The sequence below is a fragment of the Lissotriton helveticus genome, chromosome 10 (assembly GCF_964261635.1).
Source record: "Lissotriton helveticus chromosome 10, aLisHel1.1, whole genome shotgun sequence".
NCBI classification, from domain to species: Eukaryota; Metazoa; Chordata; class Amphibia; order Caudata; family Salamandridae; genus Lissotriton; species Lissotriton helveticus.
The window spans coordinates 723548676-723569039 of NC_136071.1; the positions used below are offsets into that span (position 1 = coordinate 723548676).

General features: G+C 48.5%; 1 protein-coding gene across 3 annotated transcripts in view; it reads right to left on the reverse strand.

The window, feature by feature from the left end:
* Positions 1-20364, reverse strand: part of NCAPG2 (non-SMC condensin II complex subunit G2) — a 347950-nt gene that overhangs the window by 42322 nt on the left and 285264 nt on the right. For all 3 annotated transcript variants that reach the window (XM_078663271.1, XM_078663272.1, XM_078663273.1), the window contains exon 24: positions 1910-2053. In XM_078663271.1, the coding sequence (XP_078519397.1) occupies positions 1910-2053 (144 nt within the window). The remainder of the gene's footprint in view (positions 1-1909; positions 2054-20364) is intronic.

Genomic DNA, 20364 nt, shown 5'->3' on the forward strand with positions numbered 1-20364 from the left:
ACAATAGATCGAGGGACTTGTCACTGTGGTGGGGAGTCTGCAAAATTGTTTGAATCTACATTCTTGCCTTGAAGGTCCAGCAGGGTACCTAGGGTCCTCTTGCTGAAGGATCCATTTATCCAGTCCTGGGAGGAAATGGAGTTGGCAATGCCATAGCTATTATCTGAGCGGCAACTCAAGTCTGAGCTGTCAGCTCGCCCTGGTAGTCTCCAAATTAGATTATGGCAATGCTCCATATGCAGGACTTCAACAATACCTGCTGCAGAAATTGCAGACTGTCCAGGACGCAGCAGCTCATCTGGTACTCCATCTACCTAGATGAGTATAGATGATGACCCATTTTAATAATGGACACTGGTTACCTTTCGAAAAAAATTATCATGTTTTGACACTCATGCACAGGGCTCTCCACATTACTGGTCCAGAATACCTGTCCTCTAGGATTCAATTTTACTCTACCCTTATAACTCTGCGGTTCTCTTCTGGTCACTTTGCCAAAGTTCCTAGGGTAAAGCAAGCTACAATGGGAGGCAGATCCTTTTCCCTCCTGGGCCCACTAGCTTGAAACTGCTTGCTGGCCGAGTTACGTCAAACAGTCAATGAATGCTCTTTTAAAAAACAGTTGAAGACCTGGCTTTTTACTCTTTAAATGCAACTCTCCTTCTCTCCCTCTATTACTTTTTCACTAGCACCAGGACACTCCTGGGAGAGGACACACACTTTATAAATCCAGCTATTCATTTACTCATTCATTCATTAAGTTCTAAACCCGAAGGGCTTCCCTTTGATGCCAAGAGTCCCTGATATGGTACCTTTTTGTGGTACTGACGATTTCTGGCCGCAAAAAGACCTTAAGATGCTGTCGGCGACAACTGAATAAGTAACAACCTTAATCTATGATTGACACACACTAGGGGAATTGCTGAAGGACTATTAGAAACAAGTATTTGACACTATGGAGATATGAATGTGAATCACATCAAATACTAATTGCTGCTGATGTGGAGAACAGCAAATTACATAAAGGTGACTATCTGTTCTATCATGCTTGCATTAAGATCTGCGAGGCATTGGCTAAAAAGCAGTCTTCGGAAAAACTGTGAGCCCATTCTACCAGGGCCAAAGCTGCCACCACTGCGTCATCATGTGAGGTCCCTGTCCTAAACATTTGCCGGGCGGCTATGTGGGTATCTCTCTATACATTCATGGAGCACTTTTGTCTCGATGGTCAAGTTCGCTGAGAGGGACATTTTGCCAACTGGTCTGGGCGGACTTTCTGGTTTGAGTCCATCTACAGGCTACTGTGGCATCACCAGTCATCTGTCAAAATAATTACAGACAACGTGACACACTTTTCTGATTACTACCAAATCTGGCAACATATCTTGCTTGTTATAAGAAAATAAGTGCTCAGTGTTCCGAGACATAAGCATACATTACTACCACACCGAAGCCCACCTCCATAGCCCCCTCAATCAGGCATTGAAACAAATAATTTTCACAATTTACCCTTTTCAAAATACCTTCCCTTCAATGCATTCCAGCAGGGAAGGTGAAAAGATCCATTCCTCTGATGTCAAATATCCCTCTATTCAACTTTGCACTTCAAGGAGCTACAGTGATAAGGGATACAATTTGAGAATCTACTAGAAAAGTGTTGCTAAATTCTTTCAACATGATATTTGGTCTACAAAGTTGTTGATCATGGACCACCTATTAACCATGAAACATTACTGGCCCGTACCGTGTGAAGCAAAAAAATAAAAATAAAATAAAAATCAATAAATACCTTGATAACTCATTCTGTGATAACATTAGCCCACAGTTACATGTACAGTAAAACAAAATGGTACAAGTAATACTTCAACATGTTAAATGTTGAGATCAAGCATCCAGTCACAATATTTACCTTTCGTAATGTGTAGCTGATTTCTACGACAACTGCGGCAAGTAATGTAGAAAGAACGCCATGGTGTACATCTGTACACACTGAATGCCAGTACTGAACAGTGTGAATGAAATCCCCAAGTGGCTCTTGAATGGAGCGCAGCAACTGAAAAAAACATAAAAAAGGAACACATTTGTTTATTTAGAAGCGGGTATGGTGGACCTGCTATTTATTCCTTCTAATTCATGGTAACAACATCCCCTCCCCAAAAAGCGTGAAGTCCATGGCCTTTTGCTCCTTTGCACGAGCATACATATGTAGAATTGTAGTGAGAAAATAAACTCCGCTCCTACAAGCAACAGTTTGATGCACAATAAAAAAAGAAAATAAATGTATCTACAGGTTAATGCTACTCACTTTTAAATTCACCTATGGTTCATAATGCAAAGTAACATATAGAAAGATTACCTATTTTGTGGAAAAACGTATTGCGCAAAAATATGAACATGCTGCAATAAGTGGCTCCTTTATGCTGATTACTTCATTTTGGATAACCAGTTCTTAAGAGTTGAAAAGCCAGTTCTCGTGATTACTGTTTAAATCGCAGTTGTAATTTTTTGGGGACCAAAAGGTGAGATATAATTCATTTCATTCTTAATTTTAATCTCGCAGCAGCCATTTACACCAACAATAAAACTGCAAACATTTTCAGAACATCGACTCCCATGAGTCGAGTAGAATACAAGCAATGGCAGCGTTGGCTGGTAGCCTTTTGCATTTGTCAATGCATGTTCTGTTTTGTCATCGATTTCATCAAACTTTATTGCTGGGGAAGCTGTCGGGCCTTCGTCAAAATAAACATTAGCAAGAATATCCTTTAGTGTTCAAAGCACATATCACAATGCCACAGTAGTCCCAGGCACTGATGGGATTTACATCTAAGTGTGTATTTGCTCCTTGTGAAAGGGCAGAATGACGCGACTTATAGTGAAGTCAGCCAATGACTGAAGTGGGTTCATCCATTTCCATATGTTGTTGGGGTGGGGGGAAAATGTGAGACAGACAATTTCTCCACCGCTCCCCGCCTCATCCACCCTTGTACTATGCTCCACATAGTGTTTGCGCTTCTATTGCACAGCTAATCGTGAAAGTTGGAACTGCCCGTCTCTTGGGTGGACAATGTGGATTCTCTTTCTAGGTATGGGTGGCAGCAGGAGGTGGTAGGGCTTCAATAGGCAGACGTGCTTGAGATGACAATGAGCATAAAAGCCGCAAATCAGGGCTGCGGCTGTCAGGCATGGTTACTGTGCTTGAAGGCCACAGTTGTCAATTTTTTGCAGTCACAAATCGGCCTGGGAATATGGAAGTGACGCCGCGGAGCCTTAACACACGCAGGGCTGTCCTCTGTGCAGCATGTTCAGCTTTTGGGAGGCTTGTGTCTTCTATTTTTGGCACAGCCTGTTGCTTGGACTGCTGGCCACAACTCACACATGCAGTGTAATGACCTCTAGAGTTTCCTTGGGTGCAGCAAGCAACTGCCCCAGGGATCGGCAGGTAAAGACAATTATTTGGAAGGCTAATACTGTTAACACCAAGGCCTACCTACCTTGTGAAATCTGCCCAGTACAGTTTGGGATCTGCTTCAGTGTTACTGTGCTTTACTGTGTTAGTTGGCCTGCATAAGACGGCCGGTGTCCTTTTGGGGAAAGAGCAGTGCAAGGTAATGAAGGAGGAGGAGTCATCCTTTATGAGGTCCGGACGTATGTAGGCTATTGGTACATTCATTCAAAGGGTGGTGAGCAAGGATCTGAAGGCCTGGGCTGGCAGAAACATTATCCTATAGTAGGAGGAATTGCCTGGTGATGAAAACCCTAGACCGGAGGGGAAGGCGAAGAGGGACGATGCAGGTCACCTAGACACCTGTGACCTCTTGCGTGAGGTCTTCCTCTGGAGCTCAAGGTTCTTTTGATGCATCCCCTTCCATCTGGAAGGTTGTGACATTGTGTTGCTGCTGAATAAATTCTCTCTTCTAGGGAGACTATACGACTGACGAAAGTGCGAATAACGGGGATCCACCGGATGCGTCCAATAAGGACGCTGTGCTCAGTAGCCCTAGATGCCCCAGTCCAGATGCCAATCGCTTTCATGGAGAGGATCCACATGGAGGTAGCCCAGCTGACATGTTGGAACCAGACAATCTGCATGATTCAAGATCGTCAGAGTAGGTCCCAGCAGCCAAGGTAGCCTCCTATGTGGGTAGCAAAATAAAGACCCTAGGAGAAGAAAGCCTGCATTCGCCTTAACTCCTTCGGTGCTCATGACGGCTCCCGGCCGTCATGAGTCACAGTAGGCGCGTGCTCATGACGGCAGGGAGCTGTCAGAACGTTGCTGCTCCTCCCACGCTGTGTTTATTCCCCGCCCGTGCGGGAGAATTAATCAGTGGGCGGAGTTCTGACGGCTCCCGGCTGCCAAGAGCACACGCCCACCGAGATTTAGGACGCCCGGTAGCCGTCATGAGTACCGCAGCGTCACGCCCAAGCCCCCCCCCTCGCGCCGTGGCAGAATTCGCGCTGCGGCGAAGGGGTTAAGGTAGAGTGCCTTCAAAATTCCTATGAAGGCAAAATTGCTCCTACTCCTGAAATTTATACAATGATGCCCACTTTTGAGAAAATGGGGTGTATTAAATGGTGTGGGGGTGCGCCCTCACTGTGTAATACACTTACCAACCCCTTTAGGGCCAGTAGGTTTAGTCTGTCAAACCATCAGCTCAATCCGGGGTAGCTGTGGCACTGAGCAGCAAGGCTTACAAAGAGGAACTAGAGTAAAGCATTTAAACAGCACCAAAACAATTGAAGAAATGAACAAGTTACTTCCCTTCGGTAACGCTTTTTCTGGTAGATACTATATCTGCCTGTGGATTCCTCACCTTGTGAATATCCCCTTGCGTCAGCAACATTCGGAAATTCTTTTTGTAGCCTCGCGCCGATGTGGACTAGGACGTCATAGAGACACGACCTCGCTCGTGACTCCGCTGACGTCACCGACGCCTACAATAGGCCCACGCCCGCGTGATGACATCAGTTCCGCCCTTTTTTCCGTGCCATCGAGGCACACGGACGGACCAATGACAGTAGAAATGCAAACAGTATACACAGTACACAATAGTAAAGGTAAAACACACAGTGTGAAGCAAAAGCAGGAAAGCCATTGAAACATTCCCTGATAAACTATAAATACATTACATTACAGTAACACTGGTATAGAATAGTGGACAACGGGGAGGCGGGTGGGTCAGTGAAGAATCCACAGGCAGATATAGTATCTACCAGAAAAAGCGTTACCGAAGGTAAGTAACTTGTTCTTCTGATAGATACATCTGCCGTGTGGATTCCTCACCTTGTGAATAGAGTCCCACAGCAGTCCCCACTCCCGGAGAAGGGCGTCCACTCTTCTAAACCAGGAAATCCTTAAAGACAGAACGCGCAAAATGACCATCCCTCCTCACCTCGGAATCCAAGCAGTAATGCTTCGCGAAAGTGTGGAGGGAAGACCAAGTTGCAGCTCTACAAATATCCTCAACAGGCACACCTCTAGCCAACGCAGAGGTTGATGACTTAGCCCTTGTAGAATGAGCCCTTATACCCTCTGGTGGTTCCTTACCGGCCAAAGAGTAGCAGATCTTTATGCAGAGGACGATCCATCTTGACAAGGTTCTTTTATGTACCGCTCTTCCTTTCTTGCAGCCAGCAAACCCAATGAAGAGCTTGTCTTCCAAACGAAAGTCCTTGGATCTGTCCAAGTAAAAGGACACCGCCCTCTTAGGGTCCAGACGGTGCAGTCTCTCTTCCTCCTTAGAAGAGTGAGGGGGAGGATAGAAGGCAGGTAGGGTAATGGACTGTCCTAGATGGAAGGGAGTTACCACCTTAGGCAGAAAAGCAGCCCTGGTCATGAGAACCATTCGATCAGCATGAATGGTCAAGAAAGGGGGCTTGTAACTAAGAGCTTGAAGTTCACTTACCCTCCTTGCCGAGGTTATTGCAACGAGGAAGACCGTTTTAAGGGTAAGAAGCCTCATGGGACACTTGTGAAGAGGCTCAAAAGGAGCACCCATTAAAAATGTCAAAACTAGATTCAAATCCCACTAAGGCACAATAAAAGGGGTAGGAGGGAACTTATTAGTAAGGCCCTTCAAAAACCTTAAAACTATAGGAGATTTAAAAAGAGAAGGCTGGTCAGGCAAACAGATAAAAGCCGACAGCGCAGAAAGATAACCCTTCACAGTGGCAACAGCAAGCCCCTGCTGAGCCAGAGAAAGGGCAAACTGGAGAACATCAGACAAATGGGCTCTCAAAGGGTCAATAGACTTTTCCCCACACCACGTGACAAATTTCGACCATCTATAAGAATAAATGGACTTAGTGGAGTCACGCCTGGCTGACAAGATGACATCCACAACGTCAGGCGGGAGGGAAAAGGAAATCAGGTTGCCCCGTTCAATCTCCAGGCATGAAGGTGTAAGGTCTGGAGGTGGGGGTGTAGAACCTGCCCCTCCATCTGAGAGAGGAGATCTGCCCTGAGAGGGAGACGGAGCGGCGGGTGAGAGGAGAGGTGGAGAAGATCTGTATACCACACCCTTCTTGGCCAATCCGGGGCGACCAATATGACTTGGGCCCGGTCTTGGCGAATCTTCCTCAGAACTCGAGGAATCAAAGGTATGGGACGAAACGCGTAAAGGAGTTGATTTCCCCAACTCAACTGAAACACATCCCCCAAGGCTCCTTGCATCGGAAACTGGAGACTGCAGAACGACAGGCAATGAGCATTCTCGCGAGTGGCGAACAGGTCCACCCGAGGAGTCCCCCACATCTGAAAGATGTCGTGAACCACCTCCGGATGGAGCCTCCACTCGTGGTCGGCAGAGAACTGCCGACTGAGACTGTCTGCACGAACGTTCAGAACCCCGGCCAGATGATTTGCCATCAGACAAATCTGATGGTCCTGAACCCAGGACCAGAGACGCAGAGCCTCTCTGCAGAGACACTGCGACCCCACTCCTCCCTGCTTGTTGATGTACCACATCGCGGTCGTGTTGTCCGTCAGGACTTGGACCGAACGACCGCGAAGGGAAGGGAGGAAGGCCTTGAGCGCTAAACTAATCGCCCGCAATTCTAGAAGGTTGATGTGAAGTAACCTTTCCTCTAGAGACCAAAGGCCCTTGACCTCCAGATCCCCCAGATGAGCACCCCACCCTAGAGTGGATGCATCCGTAATCACTGTGGCCACCGATGGAGGCAGCTGAAAAGGCTTTCCTTGAGACAGATTGCCTTCCACGCTCCACCAAGACAGATCCGCCGCAGCTTCTCTGGAGATCCTCACAGACTCCCTGAGATCCCCGTTGTGCTGATACCACTGCCTGCGGAGGCACCACTGGAGTGCCCTCATGTGCCAGCGTGCATGGTTGACCAACAGAATGCAAGAAGCCATCAGACCGAGCAGGCGAAGGACCTTCAGGACTGGAACGACCGCTCCATTGTAAAATAAAGGAATCATTTCCTGTATGTCGCGAATCCTTTGAGGGGGAGGGAATGCACGACATACAGTTGTGTCCAGTACAGCACCTATGAATAGGTTGCGCTGGGAGGGCACCAGGTGAGATTTGGGTACGTTTATCGAAAAACCCAACCTGTACAACAACTGGGTTGTCTCTCGCAGATGATGAAGCACAGTCTCTGACGACTGCGCTTTGATCAGCCAGTCGTCCAGATACGGGAATACAGGAATCCCTGATCTTCTGAGATGCGCCGCCACCACTGCCATCACCTTGGTGAAGACCCGAGGCGCAGTAGTAAGTCCAAACGGAAGGACCGCAAACTGGTAGTGCTGCGAACCCACCGTAAAACGGAGATACCTCCTGTGCGACTTCAGGATTGGAATATGAAAATACGCATCCTGCAAGTCGAGTGACACCATCCAGTCTTCTTCCAGCAGCGCCTGAAGAACCTGAGCAAGGGTGAGCATCTTGAATTTCTCCTGCTTCAGATAAAAATTCAAGATCCTGAGATCCAGGATTGGACGAAGTCTGACATCCTTCTTGGGAATCAGGAAATACCGGGAGTAGCATCCCTGACCCCTTTCCTGCTCTGGGACCACCTCTATCGCACCTTTTCTCAATAGAGTTTGGACTTCCTCCTGAAGGAGTAACAGATGTTCCTCTGAGCAATACCCCTGGCAAGGAGGATAATTGGGAGGGAATTCCCGAAAGGGAAGGGCATACCCATTTTCTACGAGATTGAGAACCCAAAGATCTGATGTAACCGATTCCCAATCTCGTAGAAAGTGGGTAAGCCGACCCCCCACTGGGCCTACATGATCCTGAATGGCGGATCTAGGGCTGCTTTTCTGTGGCTGGGGGGTTGGAAGAGGCGGAGGAGGAGGAGGCTTGACGCCCTCGAGGACGTGCCCTCTGTTTTCCCCTGTATGACCTATACAAGGTATTCTGCTGCTGCTGACCTTGTCTATATGAACGAAAGGAAGAGCGGCCAAACCCTCTAAATTTCCTGGTCATAGAACCTCTGACCTGAAGGCCAAGAGATCTAGCAGTTGCTCTGCTGTCCTTGAATCTCTCCAAGGCAGTGTCTGCTTTCCTTCCAAAGAGCCCCTCACCATCGAAAGGTAAATCCAATAAAGCAGACTGCACATCAGCTGAATAATCAGACGACTTCAACCAGGCTGAACGCCTCGTGGCAACCGCCGTGCCCATGATCCTTGCCACAGAATCCGTAGTATCAAGCCCACTTTGAATGACCTGACGGGCTGCCGCTTGAGAATCAGACAAAGCTTCCTCAAAGTCTTTTCTGTTATCCTCAGGAACCTTAGGGATTAATGAACGCATAGAGTCCATAAGAGCATGAATATATCTACCCATAAGGCAAGTGGCATTAGAAGACTTCAATGCCATACTAGCTGAAGAAAAAGTCTTTTTTGCAACTTGATCCTGTTTCTTGGCCTCTTTGTCGCCAGGCACCTGCGGAAAAGCACCAACTGACTTTTTAGAACAAGCGGCCTGAATTACCAAACTCTCAGGAGAAGGATGAGAAGACAAGAAAGCAGGATCCTCAGGAGCCACTCTATACCTCCTAGCCACACTTTTTGAAACTGCAGGAGCAGAAAAAGGTTTCTTCCATACCTCCATAATGGGATCCTTTAAAGCATCATTAAATGGTAGTAAAGGTTCCACTGCCGAATTTGGAGAATGAAGGACCTCAGTCAGTAAATTTGACTTAAATTCGACAGTAGGCAAAGTCAAACCCAAAAGTCCTGCTGCCTTCTTCATGACAACATGATATGGTTGAACATCCCTGGAGGGTGCATCAGGTCCTGAAGGTAAAGACCACTCTGGGGAAAATTCGAGACCACTCGCCTCTGCTAGGTCCTCAAAACAACTCCCATCCAGCTCACCTTCCTCCACTTCAGAAGAAGATTCACCAATTCTCTGTTCATCAAGAAGACGTTGAGCTTCTCTTCGAGACCTCATTTTAACTCGAAGTGCAGTCGAATCCAGCTCCGAATCCGACGGCGCCGGAGCCGACTTCAGAATCGAATCCGAGGGCTTGGAAGGTTGTTCCATAGATTTGCTAGGAGCCGGCGACGTCGGAGCCGGAGTCGTCGACTTCGGCCGAGCCGGCGTCGATACCGGCGTCGACCTCGGTGGAGCTTGGTATTGCCACAGCGGAGTCGGGGCTGGCATATACGACATGAAAGGTGCCGGGGCATATGAGTGAGGAACACCCAAATTAAAAGCCATAGGACCCATGGGACCTGAAGGTGCTCCAGAGGGGTACCACGATCTTGAGAAAACACCATACATTGCGTTCAAAAACGCAGAGGGGTCCTGACCTGGAGTCGGGAATGGTGGATGCTCAGGCTGATCTCGAGGCAGGTTAGAATCTGTTTCCACAACAGGATTCGAAGTCTCCTCCTCAATAGGAACTCCATCGGTGTCACCTGGAGCCAGAGATGGAGTCGGAGACGGAGCCGGAGTCGGATCCGGAACTGGAGTCGGAGAATGGACCATCGACTCCGAAGGCGAAGCCTCACCTTCTTGATCCGACACTTGCAGAGGAATTACCTTCGACTTCATCCTCTTGGGAGACTTCGATCTAGAACCAGATTTATCACCTGAATGATGACGGGATTCATGTCTCCTTTTCTTATGTTTCTTACGAGAACCGGAAGCCTGATCAGACGAAGACTTCGAGGCCGACGCATCTCGAGATCTCGACCTGGATCTCGACTTCGATCTCTTCGAGTGCTTCGAGGATCTTTTAACTTTACTCGCCTTTAGCTTAGCCACAAGAAGTTTTGATTCTCTTTCTCGAAGAGCCTTCGGATTCATCTTCTGACATGAACACCCATCAACGTCGTGATCCGAACTCAAGCACCAGATGCAGTCTTGGTGAGGGTCCGTAACGGACATTATCTTCCCACATTCTCTACAAGGTTTAAATCCTGTTTTCTTTGTCGACATGACAACCGAGCAAAAAGGTCAGAGAATGGAGAATCGAGGAAATAAAGTAACAATATACTATAAGCTACAGAGTATCCCGAAACCGTTAGCGTCGACGACGCGGAAAAAAGGGAACTAGAAAAAAAAAGTAGCTGTGGCACTGAGCAGCAAGGCTTACAAAGAGGAACTAGAGTAAAGCATTTAAACAGCACCAAAACAATTGAAGAAATTGACACAGCACACAAGAAATATGACACCAATTTATAAAAACAGACTGCATTTTTATTGAAATTTAGACACTGATATGAAAAAGATCCACCAGAGGATTCTGGAGATAAAGATTTTACAAAAATTAATAAATCAAGACAATTGACTTAACCGCGATCAAGCACTGGCAAATTCAACGAATTTGACAAATCTTTTCAGTAAAAAGTTAGGCTTGGTTTAATACGGTTACTTGAAGGCCACTTTAGGTGACCAATTCCATTGGAAGCCGATTTGGGGGACCAACCAGGTCCTCAAGAACAGCTACCTTAACAGGTGAAGCAATCCTCAGTCAGTTCCAGGCACTTTTATCGAATCTTTACAATGTCAGATGTCCTGATGCAAGGGATGAAGGATGCTGAAGATGATACAAGGATGCTGTAGATGCATTTCTATGGAACCAGTGGCGAGTGTATGGGCTGCGGGGTAACACAGCTGGAAATGTGATACAAAAAACCAACCCCGTTCATAGAGTAGGACTAGTGTGTCCCAGTCAATGTGGGGATGTTTACTGGACCAGATGAGCTTCAACAGAATCACCCGTAATGTAATAAAAAATGCATTGTTCAGAGTTATTGGAATATTTTGAAAGAGGTTTAAAAACCGAGGAAGAACCACCATTTGGATGATGGTGATGTGCATGGCAATGGAGAGTAACCAGAGTTCCACCTGAGAAATCAGGGTGTCCACAGCAGGAACGTAGTTCAAGCTGACCATCTGTTCCTTATCACAATTTATGTGTACGCCGAACTGAGCCATCACACCACTTCAAGGGAAAGTCACACTTGAACTGAGTGGTGGCATCTGTTAGTGGGAGAAGCTCGGATATGGACCAATTTACCAGGAGTCCGGAATGGCTCTCAAAGCGCACCACCTCACGCAGAATAGGGGCCAGAGTCTCCTCTGGGTAATGGATAAAGAGTAGGACGTCAACTGCATAGAGATGCAAGCACCGGTCCAGGTAGGAATTATAGGCTGCGGTGCATATGATCCTTCTGTAGGTATCGGACGAGAGGATCCATTGCTATGATGAATAGTAGCCCTCCACGGGGTACCCGTGAAGGATGCCCCGGGTAATAAGAAGCGAACGAGTGACCGATGAGTTAGTTCTAGTTAGGGCAGAATATAAGAGATTAATTAGGGAAGAGAATCCTATCAGAATCCACAGCTTACGTAATGTGGCATGGAGGAACGGCCACTCCAGTGAGTCGAATGCCCTCTCCGCTTCCAGGAAGGCCAATGCTGCTGGAGTGTCCGGAGAGATCATGTTAAGTTCTGAGAACATTGTACGTAAATTTAATTAGGTAGAGCCGTGCGGGACAAACCCAGATTGTGTAGGGAAGATTATTTAGTCCATTAATAACACAAGGTGGTCAAATAGTACTTAGGCAAGAATCTTATTGTCGAAGTTTAATAGCGAAAAGGGGCGGTAAGAGCCACCATGATGAGGGTCTAACTGGGTTAAGGAGCAGGGTGATAATCACCTCTCGTAATTTCAGGGCGAGTACCCCGGTAGCGAGGGACTCTGTGTACATCGCTAGCAACCACAGCACAAGGATGTGTTTGAAACATTTACAAAAATCTCCAGTGAAGCCATCCAAGCGTTGGGCCTTACTGCCCCCCAGGGAATCAATCAGGACATTTGTAAAGCGCGCTACTCACCAGTGAGGGTCTCAAGGCGCTGGGTGGGGGGAGGAGGGGGGTGCGGCTACTGTTCGAACAGCCAGATCTTGAGTAGCCTCCTGAAGGTTAGTAGGTCTTCGGTCTGCCGTAGAAGTATGGGGAGAGTATTCCAGGACTTGGCGGCGAAGTAGGAGAATGATCTGCCGCCGGTGGTCGCTCTCCCGATGCGGGGGACGGTGGCAAGGTCGAGGTCGGCAGAGCGGAGCTGGCGCTTCGGGGCGTAGAAGGCGAGCCGTTTGTTGCGGTATGCTGGTCCGGTCTTGTGCAGTGCTTTGTGTGCGTGGGTGAGGAGCTTGAAGGTGATCCTCTTGTTGGCGGGAAGCCAGTGCAGGTCTCTCAGGTGGGGTGTGATGTGGCTGTGGCAAGGGATGTCGAGGACCAGGCGTGCAGAGGCGTTCTGTATGCATTGCAGTCGTTTCAGCAGTTTGGCCGGGGCTCCTGCGTAGAGGGCATTTCCGTGGTGCAGTCTGTTGCTGACGAGGGCCTGGGTGACCGTTCTTCTAGTGTCGGTGGGGATCCACCTGTAAATCTTTCTGAGCATGCGGAGGGTGTTGAAACAGGAGGATGAGATGGCGTTGACTTGCTTGGTCATGGAGAGTGTTGAATCGAGGATGAATCTGTCATGTTCCGCCGCCGGTAGTCACTGACTGCCGTTTTCGGTGGAGCGGATTTCCAGACAACGTCACGCCAAAGACTACAATTCCCGGCATGCCTTGCATATCACGTGAGAAGTGATTCGCGTGACGTCACTCGCGGAAGTAAAAGATCGCGGAGAGAACGCTCCCTGCTGATAATTCTGATGGAAACGCCCAACGCGGATCTCTGAGGATTTCTCCGGTAAAGGGCGGTAAGAGTGCGTCCTCGCACCCAAAAGTACACGCTTCGGCTTTGGTGGAAAGCGGCGCTCGAGGTTGCTTCCTCATCTTCCTTTGTTGTCAGAGATCGGGAGTTCCGATCTCTTGCAGATGAGCCTGTGCTTCATAGATTCGTTTTGTTCTCACTCCTCTGTTGGCGGAGGCCCGTCTTTCGGTCTCTTGCAGAGGAGTCCTTGTTCTTAATACAACAACTCCCAAACTGTTGGCAGAGACCAGATACCCAGTCTTATTGCAGAGGAGTTTTTTGTATCTTTTGTCTCAGGGTTCTTCTACCTCCTGATTCGTGTGGTTCAGTGATACCGTTGGAATTCAGGCTCGGTTCAGAGGAACGTTCTTTGGTGCCCTATCCTGTACTATATTCTGAATTCATTTCAGCTGGGATATTGAAGGAACCGATACTATTGTGCCTGAATTGGTTGCAATATAATGTTAGCGACATTGTGGACATAATCGCTAGCAGAAAAACTTTTGTCTATAGCAAGAAGTGATTGCTCCAATAGTAAAGAGGCAGACTTTCATGATGTTCTCTTATTTTTACCTGTTATAGGAGAGAGCCTTCAGAGAGGGTTGGTGCCACTTAGGCTAGGCGTTTTCACCTCAACTCGAGCACAAGTTGATACGTGAATACAGGGAGCGCCTGAATTATGTATTCTTCTTGTATGATTATATCCCTGAAGTGTATATCCAATCTGTGTGTTCTTTTGTTTCCTGTTTAAGATACACTCTTTGCTTGAAGTGAACCTGCCACAGCCCTCTGCTCTCTTCTACCTGATAGGTTACACCTTCTTTATTTTACAGGTGAGGGGTGGAAGATATAGTATCATGGGTTCAATTATATTGACTGTTTCTGAAAGCTATTGAAGTTAGACCCTGTGCTTATATCGTGCCTTTTGTGTCTTCCACAGATCTCCCTCCCGCAGTCCCTATCCTTTCCTTCCCCTGCTCGATTACCCCAATAGTCTGTGTTTTACATGTGCCAGACTTGGGGTTGTCCACAGGTGGGGCCCCCTTTAGAGCATCAATAAAGCCCTGAGAATTCGGAACTGAGGAGCCTGACAGAAACCCAGGTTGCATGCGTGGTTGGTGGGTGTTGGTGCTGCTCCCAGGGCGGGCGGCCACCAGGAGTCGTCCGAGGCGGAAGGGGTGGAGCCGAGGATGAGGACCTCCGTCTTGCCCGGGGTCAGCTTCAGACGGCTTTTCTTCATCCATTTGGCGATGGCTTTTATTCCTTCATGGAGGTTGGTTTTGGCGGTGAGAGGGTCCTTGGTGAGTGAGAGGATCAGTTGTGTGTTGTCGGCGTAGGAGATGATGTTAAGGTCGTGCAGTGTGGCGACGTGGGCGAGCGGGGCTATGTAGATGTTGAACAATGTCGGGCTGAAGGAGGATCCTTGGGGTACACCGCAGGTGATCTTGGTGGCTTCGGATCGGAAGGGAGGGAGGCGGATGCTCTGTGTTCTGCCGGTGAGGAAGGAGGTGGTCCAGTCCAGTGCTTTGCCTCGGAAAGTGGCTCCCCGGGTGACCCTGCACCAATGCACATCGTGAAACTGGTATCATCAATCATCACCCAATTAGCCACTGATTTAATCAACTCCTCCTTTTCCCAAGGTATCGTTCCGCCTAGTTGGAAAAATGCTATAGTAAGAGCCCTGCTAAAGAAACCTCAGTTAGATCCCTCAGAGATGGCCAACTATCGACCTATCTCTCTTCTGCCGGGGATTAGCAAGATTGCGGAAAAATTCGCAAATCAACAACTGTCGCCTTCTTGGAAGCAAGTGAGTTGCTCCGCAGCTCCCAGACAGGTTTCCGCCCGGGCCAGGGTACAGATACCGCCCTGATAGCGGTGGTTGAAGAGGCGAGGCAGATCCTAGACTCAAGAGAATCAGCAGCAGTGATCCTACTGGATTTAAGCGCGGCCTTTGATACGGTTGATCACCTCAGAAATTTGGGAGTTTCAGGATCAGTTTTGGCATGGCTAAAATCCTTCATTAACAACAGGACCTTTCAGGTGTCGGAAGGTAATATTTGTTCCAAATCTGTCCCTCTCCAGTGTGGCGTACCACAGGGCTCATCTTTGAGCCCAACACTTTTTAATGCATATATGTCACCCCTGGAAGACATCGTCACTCCTTTTGGAATTAAATTGGTCACCTACGCAGACGACACACAACTGGTCGTCTCACTAAACCAATCAGACCACTGCTCCGAGAACCTTCGATCCTGCCTGTCAGAAATCTTTGGTTGGATGAACAAATCCCTTCTCAAATTAAATAGAGACAAAACGGAGCTTATGCTCCTAGGACATAAGACTATATCCATTCTTAACTCCATGTGGCCCACATGCATGGGAGCAGCTCCCCTCCCGAAAAGTGAAATTAAAAGTCTTGGAATATGGCTCGACCAAGATCTGTCGCTCAGTACCAAAATAAAGAAAACTGCTGGCGTATGTTTTGGTTTACTCCGTACTGCACGGAAAATTCTCCCTCTCCTACTTCCCCACTCCAGGAAACTCCTTATTCAGGGCCTAACCCTTTCCAGGTTGGATTATGGTAATGCCCTGTATATGGGTGCCCCAGAATCCACCATAAATAAGTTACAACTCATTCAGAATTCAGCAGCGAGATTGCTAACGGGATTGTCAACTAAGCTCTCACCCAAACCAGCCCTCAGATCCCTGCACTGGCTGCCAATACGAGAGAGAATTAAATTGAAATCCCTGTGCATTTTGCACAAGTCCTTACAGGGTAAGGGCCCCCCATCTTGAGATGTCTAATTGGCCCCTACAAAACCAACAGGGCACTCAGATCTGACCACCTGTACCTTGCTAATGTCCCTAGAATAAAAAAGGCACGTACAGGAGGGCGTCGCTTCTATGTCAAGGCCGCTACACTATGGAATTCCCTTCCCCTCAGCATCTGCACTGAGCCCAGCCTCCAGAAGTTTCGCAAGCTTTTGAAAACTTTTCTTTTCTCTAAGGTTCCTTAAGCGACCGCTACCTCTGTTGATATCTCTACTCTCAGCGCTGGGACGTCCACGGGTAACCATGCGCTTTATAAATCCGCTTCCATTCCATTCCTGCGTCCTGGAGGCGAGTGCGAGGGGGGATGGCAGACTGTGTCGAAAGTGGCTGATAGGTCCAGGAGGATGAGGGCCGCGGTCTTGCCGTTGTCCAGCAGGGCCCCGATTTCATCGGTGGCGGCGATGAGGGCCGTTCCGGTGCTGTAGTTGCTGCGGAGCAAGGACTGGGACGGGTCCAGGATGTTGTTCTCGAGGTGGCGGGTCAGCTGTTTTTTGACAGTTTTCTCGATGACCTTTGGCAGGGAGATGGGCCGGAAGTTCTTGAGGTCCTTGAGGTCTGCTTTGGGTTTCTTGCGCTGGGCGTTGATCTCGGCGTGCTTCCAGCTCTCCGGGAAGGTCGCCGTCTCGAAGGAGATGTTGATGGCTTTGCAGAGGTGGGGTGCGATGGTGGCGCTGGTTTTGCTGAAGATGTGGTGAGGGCACGGGTCTGATGGGGAGATGGAGTGAATATTGCTCATGGTTTTGATGGGGTCGTTGTCGTTGATGTTGGTCCAGGTGAGAAGGGGTCGCCGTGGGTGGTGGCCGTGGGGTATGAGGTGTCATTGGCTGCAGTGGTGGCCTGGTTGTTGAAGCGGTCGTGGAAGGAATTGCTTGTGTGATTGCGGTGAGTGGTTCGCTTAGGAATTGCTGTTGTGCCGTGGTGAGCCAAACCATGGCATCCACATCGAGGTAGACAGACTGGGCCGATAGGCCTCTGGAGAGTCTAGTAGTATAAAGGTGCATGTAGTATCGCAGAAGGGTGGCGAGTATGTCATCATTAGAGATCACCTGAGAACTGGAGTCTGTGTATAGTTCTGTATGTAGGTGTCATCCCTAGGGGAAGGAGGAGGGGCAGCAGCTGGGCCAGCTTGCGACCAGGACATTCGCCCTTCCCGTGCCTGTGGGCTTTGGTATATTTCCCGAAGAACAAGACCTCGCGGTCAGCCAAATCACGGTACTCTGACAAGAGCATGTTTCATTTGGGCGAGTGTGCAGAAGGGAGAGGCGGATGAGTCTTGAGGTCAGGCTGGATGGGGCATTCTCTACCCACGTCAATTCTCTATGGATCTCCCGCAACACCCCAGACTGTTGTCATTTACAAATGCCCCTGGTGTAGGCCTTGAAAGCATCCCATAGTGTGGCCTGAGTGGTCACTGAGCCCCCATTCAGTCTAAAGTATTCCAAGATCGATTCCTGCAAAGTGGAGCAGAACAGCATATCTTGTCGGACCATCATGGGGAATCGCCAAGGACGGTTGCAAGCACCTCCAAATGGAATGTGGAAAGTGGCTAGCATAGGGGCATGATCTGAGTGTGCGCGTTAGATGGTGAATTGATTGCAGCCACGGGCCCAATCAATACAGGTCCATGTGGCATGAGGGGCAGAGTAGTGAGTGTACACCAGCGAGTAGGTGCCTTTTAGACACCAGGCGTCATTGAGAGTATAAGTAGTGCAGATGTCTAGCAGGACCTCAGAGGGAACGTGGTTTACCAATCGGAGCATAAGCGGTTGACTCACAAGACAGACTCATTAAAAGATTAAGGTCGCCCCCGATATGAGATTGTCAAAGTCCAATTTGTGTGAGTAGCAAATGGAAAAATTCAGGGCAGTCTATGTTTGGTGCATATTTGCCAAAAGGGTCGATTTGCCCGCCAGTGTCCAAGTTACCAAAGCGTATTGTCCATGTTCGTGAAAAATCGCAATAGCCTTGCGAAAAGGGAAATTTTTATGAAATAAAATGCAGACCCTCTGGAATAAGTGTAGTAGAAGGAGAAATATTGGACCCCAATAGGATGCAAAGGTATGGGATCTGCCAGGTGAAAGGTGGGTCTCTTGCAAGAACGCGATGTGCGCACCATGACATTCAAGATAGCGTAAAATCTGTTTATCCTTGCAAGGGTTGTTGAGGCCTCTAATGTTCCATGACATCAGTGTACATTCTATAAATGGGAATTAAGAGTGCATGTGGGTAACATATATGAGTGCTCAGTGGAAGCAAAGTTATGACTGTGCATGTGAAGCGCGCCACTCCCACACCACGCAATATAAGCACTGGTAAATCCCCAAATAAACTACCCAACAATTCACCCAAAGGAAAACGTCAACCATTAGTGTATACACCACTGGGGGCTGGCACAGTCACAGCGGTATCCCAGGGAAAAAGAGCAGATCAAGAAATAACTTAGGGCCAGATGTAGGGGCCGAAAATACTGATTTTCGTCCGTTTCCGACCGGTATTTTGACATTGGTATGTAGGGGCACTGAAAACATACAGATTCGGTAATTTTACCGAATCGGTAATTTTACCAAATCGGTAAAATTACCGATCGGTAAAATTACCGAATCTGTATTTTCATATGTAGGTAGCACTTCTAACAGTGCTACAGGGCCTTTAGAATTCGTTATTTACCATGTAATACAATTGCATGGTAAATAACGAATTCTTGTGTACATGCACATCTGTGCATGTACACCTGTGCCATGTGGCACACAGACATGCCCTAAGGGCATGTCTGTGTGCCACATGGCGCACAAGCCAGTTACAGGGGTGCAACAGGGTGTCAAAGTGACACCCTGTCCCCCTTGTAAATTCGGTATTTTTACCAATTCGGTAATTACCGAATCGGTAACTGCCATTGAATCCTATGGGCTTCAAGGCCCATAGGAATCAATGGCAAATACCGATTCTGTAATTACAGAATCGGTAAATACCGAATCATACCGATTCGGTATTTGTTACCGAATTTCTACCTACATTTGAATTACCGATTCATGAATACCGAATCGGTAAAATTCGGTATTTATGAATCGGTAATTCACATTTACCTACATCTAGGCCTTAGTGTGAAATGGGTCCAGAGTGTAGTGTAGAGGTGTCTGGTTCAGCGTTGCGCCGTGTACCGAGGAACCCCGAACAGGGCCAACATGGGGAAAACAGCCAGCCAGCCATGCAGGTCAGACAGAGCACATCTCAGAGTCTGGAGTGGAAAGCTCTGGAGTAGAGCGTCCCTGCTGCGCACAGGCGCTCGAGTACGGTCCCGGTTTCTTGAGGGAGGATTTGGGGTCAACAAAGTTGTGGAGGGCGCCCTGCACCATCTAGGTGAAATCAAGATATAGAGATCTCGGCACCCTACCAACGAAGTTGGCCAGTTTCATGCCCAAGCTTGAGGGCGATATAACAATCGTGAAAATGGAGAAAGCTGGTAGTGATGGATCTAGGGAGGAGGCTCGGGGTGAGGTGCAGTCCTAGGGAACGATGTGCCCTTTCTACCACGAAGGTGGGGGTGAAATGCTGTTGGCCTAGGAGATCAGATAGCAGCAGTTCAACAACGTGGCTGCTCGCAGGAGTAGGATCGCGGAGTGGCTCAGCAGCTTCACAGATCCACACAGCTGAAGCAGTCAGCAGCAGGTGGGGTCCACTGGAGCGAGGTGGCGCCCCCCAGGAAGCATGGCCCAGCAGCCAGCGGGATCTCAACGCGATCCAGGGCCAGGCGGCAACACCAATCTGGTGTTCAGATGGCAGAAGGTGGAAGGGGGTGGGAGCGGCAGCCCCAACCTCAGGTTCACCCGCAGCCCCGTCACCATACAGCCTCCAGCATGCTCGGGTAGCCGCAGCAGGGAACCACCTCAGCACCGCTGCCAAAGGTGGACGGTATTAGGACAGGTTCCGAGCACATTTCGGTGATTCCCTAGACAACTTTGCCAGAGCTTCAGACTAGCACAGCCCTCTTGGTCGACAGTGAGGCCAACCCCGTCTAACAACCTTTACTGCACTTAACAATAACCAGGCTTCCACAAAGGTTTGCCACAGAGATTTACACAGTGGCTGGTCAAAGTACGAGGACCCGCAACAATACTCTTTGCCAACCAAGGCTCACATAGAGGAAAATACGGCAGGAGAGCCAACGTCTGACTAGATTCAGAGGATTCTTCTCACTAAGAGGTTCTAGCCAAGGATGTGTAGGCAGAGCTTCTGTTCTGCCGACAAAGCATCAAGATGCTTTACAAGTATAACTTCCTAATTTTTCACCTTCAATTAGAATAGCAGCTAGCCTTGTTCGTCCCAAAGTGGTGGCAGCTGAATGGTACCCTGG